This window comes from Nicotiana attenuata, chromosome 12, assembly GCF_001879085.1.
Source record: "Nicotiana attenuata strain UT chromosome 12, NIATTr2, whole genome shotgun sequence".
NCBI lineage: Eukaryota > Viridiplantae > Streptophyta > Magnoliopsida > Solanales > Solanaceae > Nicotiana > Nicotiana attenuata.
In genome coordinates this window covers 40,942,613-40,956,854 of record NC_032000.1, presented here as the reverse complement: position 1 = coordinate 40,956,854, position 14,242 = coordinate 40,942,613, and the positions used below count along the sequence as shown (strand labels likewise).

Sequence of the window (14,242 nt, the reverse complement as noted above, 5' to 3'; positions counted from 1 at the left end):
TTGAGAGTGTTTTGATGAAGATTAGACTTGATTTTGGCTGAATTTCAGATTGAAACTCGTCGAAGAAGAAGAACACATGACATACATTATACTTACGAAATTGTAGTAAAGTTGTAGTAAAATTGTAGAAAATTGTATTCTGGTGTATAAAATCTGTATTTAAGTTGTATGATATTGTAGTTGTATTTAACTGTGTAGAAGTAATGTATGAAAGTTGTAGATAAGTTGTAAATAAGTGTATACTGTATATTTAGTTGTATGAATTTTATTTTTAGTATGTATAAAAGTTGTTGATAAGTTATAAATAAGTTGTATATTATATAATTAGTTGTATAAAATTTATTTTTAGTTTATATGATGTTGTAGATGGATTAATTAATGAATTGAGACCCTTTTAAGGTAGAAAAAGAGTGGAGAAGAACAGTGGTTTTCTTCGTCAATAATATCAATTTCTTAATTACTTATTTGCACCAAACAACATATACATCTTTCTGTTGTTGCGGAAATCTTATGAGCAACTAACCTTTTTTTTAGATATGTTACGGGTGGAGACTGCAATGTTAAACAAAAGAACTGGGAAAGGTTGTTTTTTTTCCCAGGAAAAATTTGCAGTGGGGGTAGATGAGAGGGTGTCATTACTGTACTCATCTTGGAGTAATTTACTGACTCAATCAGCAAATGAAGACAATCGTCTGGGTAAATCCAAGTTCCCTCCATGGACTATATGGAAGGGACAATTAGATAAATTCCTTTTGACTGCTAGAAGACGAGAAGCTGCGGTATCACAGGCATCAAACAGTATCTGAAGGAGCTTATCCTCCTTCAAGGTGAAATAAGAGCCTTTTAACGTGAAATGTATATAGTTTGTAAACAAAATTTGTGTAGGTCGTGTAAATAACAAAACATGAACAATTTTGATAATAAAGTTTAAAATAATGTATAGGAATATAAAAATCCCAAAATAAAATAAATAAAGAACTTCTCTCACCAAAAGCTCAATAACATTACTCGCTAATAAAGTACAATAATTTTTCATAATTTCACTGATAAGAATTCAAGGCCTTAACTTTTATGAACTTTTTGTTTCAAAAGAAAAAAAGACTACAATTTCCCATACACCTTCCTCTTTTCAAAATGCATGTCCAGAATTGTAACTTTAATTATTCTCAGATTTTAGCTTTTTTTTATCCTCTGTGGAAAGCCATGGTTGGTAATTTTTGTGCTATTTAGAACTTCTCATATTGGCCTTACGCTTTTATTATTTTACGACTTTTAACTTGTAAGCATTTGTTGACCAGCACCTGTGTAACAAGCTGATGGTTAACTGTAGTTAGGTCTAATTATAATGTTAACTAGAGTTAGTTAGGCAATAAATTTGTTAGAGACGGTTATTTTGTTAATAGTTAGTAGTTAAATACTGTAGTCCTTGTACAGTTCATTATTCAGAAATAAAGAAGCTCAGCTCTTTCTTCTCTCATTTTCTCTCTGAATCTCTCACTTCTTTCTAGCTTCAATTGATCTCCCATGGCTTCTATCATGGTATCAGAGCCATCGGTATAAGATCTAATCGAACGAGCAAACTAATTCATTCGTTTAGGTTACTTCAATTCTGCATCTCAAATTGCGGAATTGCCTCAGAGTAACTCAGAATCGAAACTAATTTTCTGGTACCAATGGCGATTGAAGATGATCAAGTTAATGCCTCTACTACTCCTACTCGTACTGCCACAGCTACAACTTCAGAGAATGGCAATTTTGTGACCAGCTCCTCATTTTCTGCCGTCGATTATAATCATTCTTTGTACCTACAGCCCAATGACACACCAGGTAGTTCTCTGATCTCTCTTCAGCTTACTGGATCTGATAACTACGCCTTGTGGAGTCGTGCAATGCGAATTGGCTTGTTAGGTAAAAGTAAGTTAGGATTTGTTGATGGTAGGTTTCCTAAGTCTAGGTTTGAACCTGAACTTCATGATTTGTGGGAGAAAGTGAATGCTATTGTTCTGTAATGGATAATGATGCTGTGAGGCCGGGTTTGTTGAGTAGTGTCTTATATGCATCTAGTGCTCATAAAGTGTGGGAAGATTTAAAGGAGAGATTTGACAAAGTTAATGGCTCCAGAATTCTGTACCTACATAGAGAAGTTCACACCTTAACTCAGGGAATTATGACTGTGACTGATTACTTTTCAAAACTAAGAGAACTTTGGGATGAATTTGATGCTCTTATGCCATGTCCTGGATGTCCTTGTCCTGAGTCAAAGATGTATGCACAACATTTTGAGTATCAAAGACTACTTCAGTTCCTTACTGGACTAAATGAGTCCTACTCTCACTCAAGGAGCCAAATTATGATGATGTCTCCTCTACCTAGCATAAACAGAGCATACTCTGTGTTGGTTGATCAGGAAAGTGAGAGAAATCTTGTTAATATGCCACAAGTAGCCCAAGTGTCTGACGCTTTGGAGAATTTAGCCATGTACAGTAACAAAGGCACAAATAACACTGGAAGCTACAAACAGAAAAGGAATCAAGTTCAATGTGAATATTGCCATTACAAGGGACATAGCAAGGAAAACTGCTATAAGTTCATTGGATACCCTCCTGACTTCAATTCCAAGAAGAAAGGTGTCAATAGTGGACAGTATGCAAATCAGGGGTACAGTCCAGAACTGAACTATGCAGACAGATATGGTATGGGAAATAATGTAGCTTCTAATGTGGTTCAACAAGGCAGAGTTGGTAATCAGTCTAATGCAGGTGCCTTACAACCACAGCCAGCTAATCAGCCTGCATTCTTTCAGCAAATGCCACTCTCTACTCCTGTTTTTACTCCTGAACAGTATCAGCAAATAGTTCACTTGTTATCCAAAGGAAGCATAGAAGGATCAGAAGCATTAAGCAAGTCAACTGCTGCAGGTATTCTAAACAAAGTGAATGCATTTATGTCTCACTGTGTTAATGACAGGTGGATTGTTGACACTAGGGCATCAAACCATATGACTTCCAGCCTTGAAATACTACATGACTATAAAGCACTCCCAAACACAGAAGAAAACAAAGTACAATTACCTACTGGTAGTGTGGCATCAGTATCACACATAGGAAATGCTTCTGTATTGAGCAATCATGAAATCTCTAATGTCCTGTATATTCCTGACTTTAAGTTCAACCTACTTTCAGTTTCAAAGCTTACTAAGGAACTAAAATATATGGTTGGCTTCTTTCCTGACTTCTGTATCTTTCAGGACCTCTTCAGTGGTCAGGTGAAGGGGATTGGTAGAGAAGAACATGGTTTATACATACTGCGTGGGAGTACCTCTATAGCAAACTCATCTCAGCCAACAAATAAATGTGCCAACACAACAAATGAAGTTCTTGCTGCTTCAGCAAGTGATGCATCTATGTTTCCACCTGCTTCCAGTACTTCCTCTAGAACACATGTATCTAGTATTTGCAGTTTATGGCATAAGAGATTGGGACATGCTCCTATTGATGTAATAAAGAAGATAGAAGCATTGAATGAGCTGGCAACAGGAGTTCTTAGTCAGCCATGTACTGTATGTCCTGTTGCTAAGCAAACTAAGATGCCCTTCCAGCTAAGTAATACTACTTCTAAGTCTATTTTTGAGCTAGTTCACTGTGATATTTGGGGACCATATAGAGTACCTACCCATGATGGTAAAAGGTACTTTGTCACCATAGTTGATGATTATAGCAGGTTTACTTGGATTTTTCTTTTGAACTGCAAATCAGAAGCAATTGTAGTTCTAAGAGATTTTCTCACTCAAGTAAGCAATGTGTTCTCTACTACTGTCAAAATTCTAAGAACAGATAATGGAAGTGAATTCTTTAGCACTGCATTCAAGCATTTGTTGTCTGATCTTGGTATTGTACATCAGAGTACTTGTGTTTACACACCCCAACAAAATGGGGTAGTGGAAAGAAAACATAGGACTATTTTGGACATAGCTAGATCTCTCAGATTTCATGCATCTGTGCCTTTAAAATTCTAGGGAGAATGTGTTGCTACAGCAGTGTATCTACTGAACAGGCTACCTTCTAAGGTAATTGGGTACAAATCTCCTTTTGAAAAGCTGTATCTGCATCCACCCTCTTTGTCTCACCTCAAAGTATTTGGTTGTCTGTGCTATTCTACATCCCCTAAAGTCCTAGATAAGTTTTCCCCTAGAGCAGTACCAGCTGTGCTCTTAGGCTACTTTTCTACTCAAAAGGACTATATACTGTATGATCTACATGCCAAGCACTTTGTGGTTAATAGAAATGTGGTGTTTCATGAATCTATCTTTCCCTTCAAGCATACTAGGGATTCAGGAACTATGGTATTCCCTGTTCTGGATCTATTATTCCTGAGTTGAATGCTTCCCCTATCTCTTATTCAATACCTATAGTAGAAAGGTCAACTGAACCTGCTGCAGATCCAGTGCCATCTGATTTCCCTGCAGAAATTCCTTCTTTTTCTCCAGACAGAATTGCTCCTGAACCTATTCCTTCTACTATGCCTAGTCTTCAAGACAATGGTTGTGCTGAATTATCTGCTGGTCAGTCTGATCTTGCTGAGAATCTTGAAGGATGCAGGAGATCTTCTAGACCAAGCAAACCACCTGTGTGGTTGCAAGATTATGTCACTCTCTCCAAAGGCTCAAAATGCACTTATCCTATTTCCTCTTATGTTGATTATTCACATATCTCTCCAACCTTTCGACAGGCTCTCATAGCCTACTCAGCTATTACAGAACCTACCACCTTCAGAGAGGCTGCTGCTGATCCTAGGTGGGTGAAAGCTATGCAGTTGGAGATTGCTGCACTTGAGGACAATTGTCACGACCCGGATTTCCCACCATCGGGAGTCGTGATGGCACCTACTGTCGGAGCTAGGCAAGCCAAGCATTTAAACATTTTCCGATAACAACCCAACAATAATAATATTAACGAGTCATTTAACTATAAGCGGAAGTCTTTAAAACATAAATAACTGAAAACCCAAAATGCGGAAGTTTAATATTTCTCTACCTAAGACCGGAGTCGCTATCTCACGAACTACTAAAGAGTACTACAAACAAGTCTGAATAGGAAATGCATAAATGTCTGTCTCGGTACAATGAAAATAAACTGAAAACATAGAAAGGGACTCCGGTCTGCGAACGCCAGCTAGGCTACCTCGTAAGTCCTTGGACTGAAATCAGCTCCCGATCAATATCCTACTACTGTGGTCCAAAAGCTGCTCCGATACTGTGATCTGTGCAAAAGAGCACAGAAGTGTAGCATCGGCACAACCGACCCCATGTGCTGGTAAGTGCCTGGCCTAACCCCGGCGAAGTAGTGACGAGGCTAGACAGGACTACAAAACCAACCTGTGCAGTTCAATATCTATATGCAATAAAAGGAAAGAACAAAGCAATTAAACAGTTAAGAGGGAGGGGAACATACTATGGGGGAGTATAGTACGGATATAAAGTCAACAATTTACGTAAGAAACAGGGCAATAACAATAATTAATGAGAGCGGGAAAATCAACAGTTGCACGGCATCAACCTTCGTGTTTTTACTCTCATTCTCACCAAAAGCAATCAAATAAAGTGCACGGCATCACCCTTCGTGCTTTCCCTCACATAACTCTCATATCATGGCACGGAATGATCCTTCGTGCAATTATAATCAAATCAGAGCACGGAATGTCCCTTCGTGCATAAATATTCAAAACATGGCACGGAATGACCCTTCGTGCAAATATAATCAAAACATGGCACGGAATGACCCTTCGTGCAAATATAATCAAAGCATGGCACGGAATGACCCTTCGTGCAAATATAATCAAAACATGGCACGGAATGACCCTTCGTGCAAATATAATCAAAGCATGGCACGGAATGACCCTTCGTGCATTATCACTCTTCCTCACCCAAACAGTAATCACAAACAAACGGGGCGAGGGGATAAACAAATAATAAGAAATGTCCCGGCAAGGGAATTAGACAATTAACAGCTAAATCCCAGCAAAGGAGGTAGTCAAAATACTCAAACCATCCCGGCAAGGGATTAATCATATCGCTTTCTATTTCTTTCATTTCTTACTCATTAGTCTTTTTATCGTTCGAGCCAACGCTCCAAAGAATTTACAATTCATAATTAGTCCTCATACTCTTCACATTTCATAGAATTCATCAATTAACATGGAAGAGTCATAACAATATCAGGATAAGTACATACAAGGACCCACGGTCATGCTAGACACCGGTGTATAGATACTCGTCACCATGCTTATACACCATACTCGATTCATTTAGCAATTAACAAATAATAACACTCTAATCCTATTCCTTCAAGCCAAAGTTAGATCAAACACTTACCTCGGTCCAAAGAATAGCAATCAATCCTCAAATACCGCCTTTCCTCTACAATCCGACTCCGAAACAATGATATCTAGGCATAATTAATTCAATAATATCAATAAAGACTCAATGGCAACATCCCATAGCCTAGATATGAATTTCCTAGCATTCTTCCAAAAACACCAAAATTCGACACCGGGCCCACATAGTCCAAACACGAGGCTCGGACAAAACCTAGTCACCCATAACCCCACGAGTCCAAATATATAATTTGTTTAAGATTCGACCCCAAATTGAGGTTGAATCACCCAAAATTCTCAAAACCCTAACTCTACCCAAAACCCTAATTTTACTTTGATTTCATGATTTAGGCTTAGAAACTTGCTAATTAATGAAGGAAGAGTGAAGGAAATGAGTGGGGAATTACTTACCCAAGTGGTCTTGAAGAATGGGGGCTTTAATGGCTTCCTAAAGCTTGGGAGAGAAGAGAGCTCGTGAGAAAATTGGATAAATCCCGTAGGTTCTGATTCTGAAATTTTAAAATTATAGCTGGGGGATTTTTTTCTATGCGTTCGCGACCCAGGGGTCGCGTTCGCGAAGACGGGTGGACTGGAAGCATCGCGTTCACGATAGTGGGGCTGCGAACGCGTAGAGAAATTTTTCTGGGGTCTGGGGTCTGGGCCTACGCGAACGCGATAGAAGACACGCGAACGCGTTTGAAGGAAGCAGCAGAGCTTCGCGATCGCGATGGCCAGAACGCGAACGCGAAGGAGGGAGAGAGCAAGCTATGCGAACGCGAAGGCAACACTGCGAACGCGAAGAAGGGTCTTTCTGTGTAAAAATTGCAGAAAAATCTGAAGTCTTTCTAAGTTTAAAAACACCCCGAACCTCCGAAAACACTCCGAGCCCTCGGGCTCCTAACCAATCACACACACTAACTCAACAACATCCTGCGAACTTAACAGAGCGATCAAATCGCCAAAAACAACATCAAATCAATGCATCAAACCTCAAAAATCATCATTTTTCATTCTAACTTCACAAACTTTAAACTTTAGATATTTAGGTCCAAAACGCGCCAAATGACGTCCGATTTCGACAAAACTTTACTGAAAGCGCTTAACACATATTTAAGACTTGTTCCGGGCGTTGGAACCAAAATACGAGCCCGATACCACAGTCTTTTAATCAATTTTCATTTCCATTTTCCTCAATAATTTCAGGAAAACAATTTCACAGAAAAATTCTTTTCTCGGGCTCTAGACCTCGGATTCGACTCCGGCATATGCCCGAGTCCCATATTTTTCTACGGACCCTCCGGGACCGTCAAATCACGAGTCTGGGTCCGTTTACCAAAAATATTGACCAAGGTCAACTTTAATCATTTTAAAGCCACATTTTGAAAATTTTCACAGAATTTAACATATAATTTTTTTCGGCTACGCGCCCGGACTGCGCACGCAAATCGAGGCAATTAAAAGTGAGGTTTTCAAGGCCTCGGAAGCGCGGAATAAATGAGGAAACAGGTGATGACCTTTGGGTCGTCACAACAATAAAACTTGGAGTGTTTGTGGATCTTCCACCAGGAAAGACACCCATTGGCTGTATGTGGTGTGTATAATGTGAAGTACAAAGCATCTGGGGAGGTAGAAAGATTCAAAGCTAGGCTGGTTGCTAAGGATACAGTGAAAAAAAGAAGGTTTAGATTATTGTGAAACCTTCTCTCCTGTAGCTAAGATAGTTATGTTAGATCCATCATTGCCTTAGCTGCTTCTCAACATTGGTTGATTTTTCAGATGGATGTTCATAATGCCTTCCTCAATGGTGATCTTATTGAGAGGTTTATATGCATATTACCTGAGGGTTTGCTAGAAGGGGAGAATCCTAAGGAGAGTCTGCAAACTTTCATAAGTCCTCTATGGACCTTAAACAGGCTCCAAGACAATGGAATATGAAATTGACAGAGGCCCTAGTGTGTATGGGGTTCAGCAAAGTCATTATGACTATTCTCTGTTTACAAAGAAGGTTGGGAGTGACATAGTGGTCATACTGGTATATGTAGATATCTTTTGATCACTGGGAACAATCAACAATTACTGTGTGAAACAAGATCAGATCTCAAGAAAAGGTTCAAGATGAAGGATCTAGGAGAGCTAAAATTCTTCCTAGGTATTGAGTTTGCAAAGGTCTAAACAAGGAATTCTCATTGTGTCAAAGGAAATATGCACTAGAGTTAATTTCTGAGTTAGGACTAAGTGGTGCAAAAGCCAGCTGGAACACCCATTAGAACTGAACCAGAAGTTGACAACCACTGAGTTTGATAAGTGCTTCAATACAAATAATACTCACTCGGATGAAGCTCTCAAGAATCCTGGTGTCTATCAAAGACTGGTAGGAAGGTTGCCTGTATCTCACTATGACCAGGCCAGATATGCCTTTGTGGTACAAGTGCTCAGTCAGTTCATGCATTGCCCTAAAAGTATCTCATATGGAAGCAGCATTGAGAGTAATAAGGTATATAAGGACGGGCACCGGGTCTGGACTGCTTATGCCATCAGAATCTTCAAGTAAGCTGACTTGCTTATTGTGACTCAGATTAGGGGCATGCATACAGACAAGGAGATCTGTTATAGGGTATTTATCAAGTTTGGAATGCACTGATATCCTGGAAGTCTAAGAAACAAAGCACTGTCTCCAGAAGTTCAGCAAAAGCAGAGTTTAGAAGTATGACATCTATGTGCAGCAGAAGTCACTTGGATTAACTGGTTTATTCAGTGAGCTAGTGTCAAGATTGAACTGCAATAACACTTGATATGTGATAGCAAAGCAGCAATCCAAATAGGTGCTAAATCCAATATTTCATGAAAGAACAAAGCACATTGACATAGACTGTCACTTTGTACGAGAAAAAAATTAGCCTGGGACTACCTGAGAACTGAACATATAAATACAGAAGATCAACTAGCTGATTTGCTTACAAAGGGATTGGGTAAAGCTCAACATGAGTACCTACTGAAACAAGATTGGACTGAAGAACTTGTTTGAATCATCAGCTTTGAGGGGGAGTGTTGACCAGCAGCTGTGTAACAAGCTGATGGTTAACTGTAGTTAGGTCTAATTATAATATTAACTAGAGTTAGTTAGGCAATAAGTTGTTGAGCGGTTATTTGTTAATAGTTAGTTATTAAATACTGTAGTCCTTGTACAGTTCATTATTCAGAAATGAAGAAGCTCAGCTCTTTCTTCTCTCATTTTCTCTCTAAATCTCTCACTTCTTTCTAGCTTCAATTGATCTCCCATGGCTTCTATCAGCATCACGTGTAAATTAGAACTTGATCAGTCATTTTGATAGATTTCTTTTTGATAATCATGATACCAGGATGAGTTACACGTACCTCAATTAATTCTTAGCGAGTAATTCTGTTAGTCAAAGCTTGGATAGAGAGTTATGGGCGTTTGTACATAAGAAATGTAAAATTCCAAAAAAAAGTGAATTTTTTTCCAAATAAAATGGTATTTGAAAATTAGAGTTGTGTTTGGACATGAATATAATTTTGAGTTTTTGAAGTTTTGTGAGTGATATGAGTGAAAAATTTTGAAAAAATAGCTTTTTGGAGTTTTTCAAATTTTCAAAAAAATTCCAATTTTTTTGAAGTGAAAATTAAAAATTTTATGGCAAACATTGATTTAAAAAAATAAAAAATTTTCGAAAAAAGTTAAGTCTTTTTTATGTGGGCTCTAAATCAAAAGGTAGCCACAAGAAGTAATCTATACTATATTTAAAAGCACGAAGACCCTTAGCGAAATGTCATTCGTCTTTTTTACCCTTTTAAAATACCTTTCATAATGGATAAAATTGTAATTCAAGTGCTTTCCTAATATCTAGGACTTTGAAATCAATTTAAAACTTTGCATATTAAATCTTTCTTATTAAACTAGTAAGAAAAAAATACATAAATATATTTACCTTATATATATTATACTAATTAAAAAATAGATAGAACATTTTATTCTGTGCTTTGAATTGATTTCTAATTAATGAAAGTATGACGACATGAAATCACATATTAAATGAAACTTTTTAAATACAATAGCGTCAACAAAAACTTTGCATATTAAATCTTTCCTTATTAAACTAGGTAAGAAAAATATATATATATATATATTATACTAATTGAAAATAGATGAGAACATTTTATTCGGTGCTTTGAATTGATTTCTAATTAATGAAAGTATGACGACATGAAATCACATATTAAATTAAACTTCTTAAATACAATAGCGTCAACATTAAGTGTTTTAGCATGGAACAATCAAATGTGCATTTTAAAAATTCTTATTTTAGTCATATAATATAATAAATCCATATTCAATGAAACAATCAAAATAATTATTTGATAGCATATCTAATCATAATACATCGTAAAAGCCTAAATCTTTTTTATAAAAGCACAAAACCTCTACAGGAAATGTTGATTGACTTTTTATTCTATAAAAATAAATTTTATATTGAATAGAAATATAATTTAAATATTTTAGTAAATAAGGATTTTAAAATCAATTAAATTTATACTTATTGAATCTATTTATTTAAACTATATATGAAGTATAAATATTTAGAACTTTAAGATGAATTATATATTAAAAATAAAATATCTAAGTTAATATGTACATACACACGCAGTGAATTTCAATTAACTTTTCATAGTAATTTGTTCGTCCTATTAAACTTTTATGTTTTATTAATGCTTTCTTTGTCACAGCGTTTCGACAAAATTATGTTAATCATAATTTTTTTGTTATCTCAGCTACTAAAACCTTACTACTTGAGTAACATTGAAACCTTTGAAAGGAGATAAATTGAGAAGACATGAAATTCATTTTTTAATTTATGTTATACGAATTTTTTTTAAAGAATCATAATAAAAGTGCTAATTAAACATGTTTGTGCCTTCTCGCATAAACTTGAGAATAGCTTTTGAATAATATTTTAGAAAAAGTTTTAAATCTTCAAGGCTATGGTTTTTTACTGAAACTAAAAAGGAAGTATAGAAAACTGTAAAATTGAACCGATAAAACTAAAAAATTAGAACAAAATTTAAGGTAAATATATTGAATAATATTGAGGAACAAAAATTTTTTTATTGAGTTAGCTATATAGGATTAATATATTTATTAATTTCAAAAGCTTATACTTTATTTATTAATTTAAAAATAATCTAAAAAATATATATGCATTTTTTCTTAGAAAAATTACTTACTAAGAATGGGAACACGCGCAACGTCCGTACACTAAAACTAGTATAGTAAATGGTAGTATAACTAGTTAATAACCACTAAAAACATAGTGGTTTCTGAAAGTTTCTCATATTTATTGCCCTTGTTACGACTGAACGTACAATTTCATGGTTTTAACCCACCATTGACATAGCATACACTGATGTCGTTTTGATAACACAGAACACAAATTTTTCGCTTTATACACTTATTCTTCCCATCTTTGCTTGAAAATTTGAATTTTAAACATTTCAATACTACTTCATACAAATACGAAATTTGTTCGTCAATTTCTTTTTACTATAGTATTCCTAAAAATTGTATAGCCATTGACCAATATGCCCTTAGATTTTACCACCCAAAAGTTTTTGCCCTATTTATTGGCAGACGCTTCCACCAAAAAACAGCTTTGAGCATAGCCTTAGAAAAGAGAAAGAATGAGGCAACAAGAGATTGGGATTTTCTGTAAAAGGTGGTTGCCCCTCTCGTTATGCCTGTGATTTCTCCATTACAATCAACAGCCCTTTAAATTAAACAAAAAATAAAAAAAATCATCCAACAGCCCCAAATATATTGCTCTTCCTTTCCTCTTCTCCTCTCTTTGTGCTGCTACTGATGTATGTAAAGGGGCTGTGATGATTGCTTTTCCTTTCTGGGTATGTTCAATTCATGGCAGAGAATTATCGACTCCGTATCTGGGGGCGACCCGGTAACGCTTTTCTATAGCAAACTGGTGTCTGCAGCCATGGCGGCGGCGCCTTCTCTTTTAGCTTTGACTAAAATGCAGCAAATCTGAGCCTCAGGAAAGTCCCGAGTATTAGCCTCTTTGGCCGTGTTTCTAAAATCAGCTTATTTGTTTTATAGCCTGTTTGACCGTGCTTTTTAGAATCACTTATTAGATCTAAAGAAACTAACCCTTATTTTTTGGACCTCAAAGTCTGGCAATTATGAAAATGACGCTCCTTTTCTTTCCCTCAAAAGGAAAAAGGTTAGCCCAGAAGAATTACAGAAATGATGCAAAACCAAGATGTTTGGGATTTCTTTCAAAGGTGGTTGCCCCCTGTTTCACCATTGATTTTCCTCCATTATTAAAAAACAAGAAGAACAACAGCCCTTGCAGAAAGTGGCAGAAATGATTTAAGTTAAAGATACTAACATCTCTAGAGTCTTGGAAGAAACAACAAAGTTAATTCCGTGTGGCTTATAGGTCACAGATTCCAGCACTATACTTGCATTAGGGTAGGCTGTATATATTATACCTTAGGGGTGCGCCCTCCCTAAATCTTGCGTGAATACGGGCTGCTGTTACGCACGAGTTGCCCTTTATTGACATCTTGTCTTTCCTCTGTGTGTGTTATTTATAGTGTTGATGCACAAGGTACATAAAGTGGCAGTGAAGATGATGTTTCTATTATCGGCTAAGCGGTTTGGGTATTGAGATGACCTGACCTGTATCATGGGTGGCAACCCTGTATGGCCTGTGATCGAGAATATTGAATCTTCTCTCGCACATGCAACCGGTGTTTTGGCAGCCATGGGCCTTGTTGGCTTCTCTTTTGCCTTATCATACACACATCTGTAGCTCCGTTTGCTTGAAAGTACAAGAAACATAATCTTTCATGATTTGTGTTGGGATATGTTGAGCCCGCGACCTTCTGCCACAACTAAGAGTTTGCAAACCCAGTAACTCAAATGGTTTGGTAGAAATTCAACTCGAATAAAAGTTCAATGTAGGTAGAAAATTCAACTCGAATAAAGTTCAAATCTGAATCGCATCTGGATGTTATATGCATTTATCTCTGTTACACTAACGCCTGTTTGGATTGGTTGTTGTCAATTGTATTATATTTTCTTAAATGGCTAGACAAGGAAAATATGAAGCATAATTGTAAGTGGGTGAGAAAAAAGACCTCGATGGTCCCTTAACTTTTACGGTAGGTCTATAAATGGGGTTGTGAATAATTGATTTCTTCCGAGCTTGATGGAATCAGGAGTTATAGGTCGTCGTATGCTTGGCGGGGCAGCCCAATAACTGGATTTGCAGCCATGGCGAGCTGTCTAAAGATAGAATACAGATGTGAGCCTCAAAATCTCTGTTATTACCATCTCTACTTCACCAATTTAGAGTGTTAAAAATATTTATCTTTCCTACTGTGTATTGTGAGATGGGGAGTATGGTGGGGGTTAAACTTTTTGTTTCTTGTTATGATGTTAAATAAAGGCTTGACTTTTGGAATGAAATATTTGTTGGGGTATTTTATTCATATTTGGTCCTTGCGGAATTCGTTTTCTTCTACATGGGAAGAAAAAGAGCAAATCATGGGATTTTATGCTCTTGATAATGGGAACCAAAATAAAAGAGGGAAAATAAGGAAAATTAAGTAGCATAATTATTTTTCCCTCCGTTTTGCAATGGAAAAACTACGGCAGAAGTTGGTAAACTAAACAGTAATTTGTTATCTATTTAAAAGTAATGTGTACGATGTTAGGTAAGATGCTGTTAATTTCATATCTTTACTCTGAAAATGCACATCTGAGAATGAAGAATAAGGGACTTGCGATGTGTGATAAGGTATAGTGTCTCTCTCCCTCTCAAGAGAGTATTCATTATTA

General features: G+C 36.5%; 1 protein-coding gene across 1 annotated transcript; it reads left to right on the top strand.

The window, feature by feature from the left end:
* On the top strand, nucleotides 2,009-12,425 carry LOC109236058. Its single transcript, XM_019402288.1, has 10 exons — nucleotides 2,009-3,934; nucleotides 4,016-4,066; nucleotides 4,327-4,840; nucleotides 6,902-7,026; nucleotides 7,939-8,037; nucleotides 8,149-8,215; nucleotides 8,286-8,404; nucleotides 8,624-8,866; nucleotides 8,948-8,986; nucleotides 12,306-12,425. The coding sequence occupies exons 1-10, from the start codon at nucleotides 2,009-2,011 to the stop codon at nucleotides 12,423-12,425; spliced, it is 3,303 nt and encodes a 1,100-aa protein (XP_019257833.1).

Coding starts and splice junctions, on each gene's coding strand:
- LOC109236058 (XM_019402288.1), top strand. CDS start 2,009: ATGGATAATGATGCTGTGAGGCCGGGTTTGTTGAGTAGTGTCTTATAT. Junction 8,216..8,285: donor TATATGCATATTACCTGAGG/GTTTGCTAGAAG, acceptor GACCTTAAACAG/GCTCCAAGACAATGGAATAT. Junction 8,987..12,305: donor ACAAGGAGATCTGTTATAGG/GTATTTATCAAG, acceptor AATTCATGGCAG/AGAATTATCGACTCCGTATC.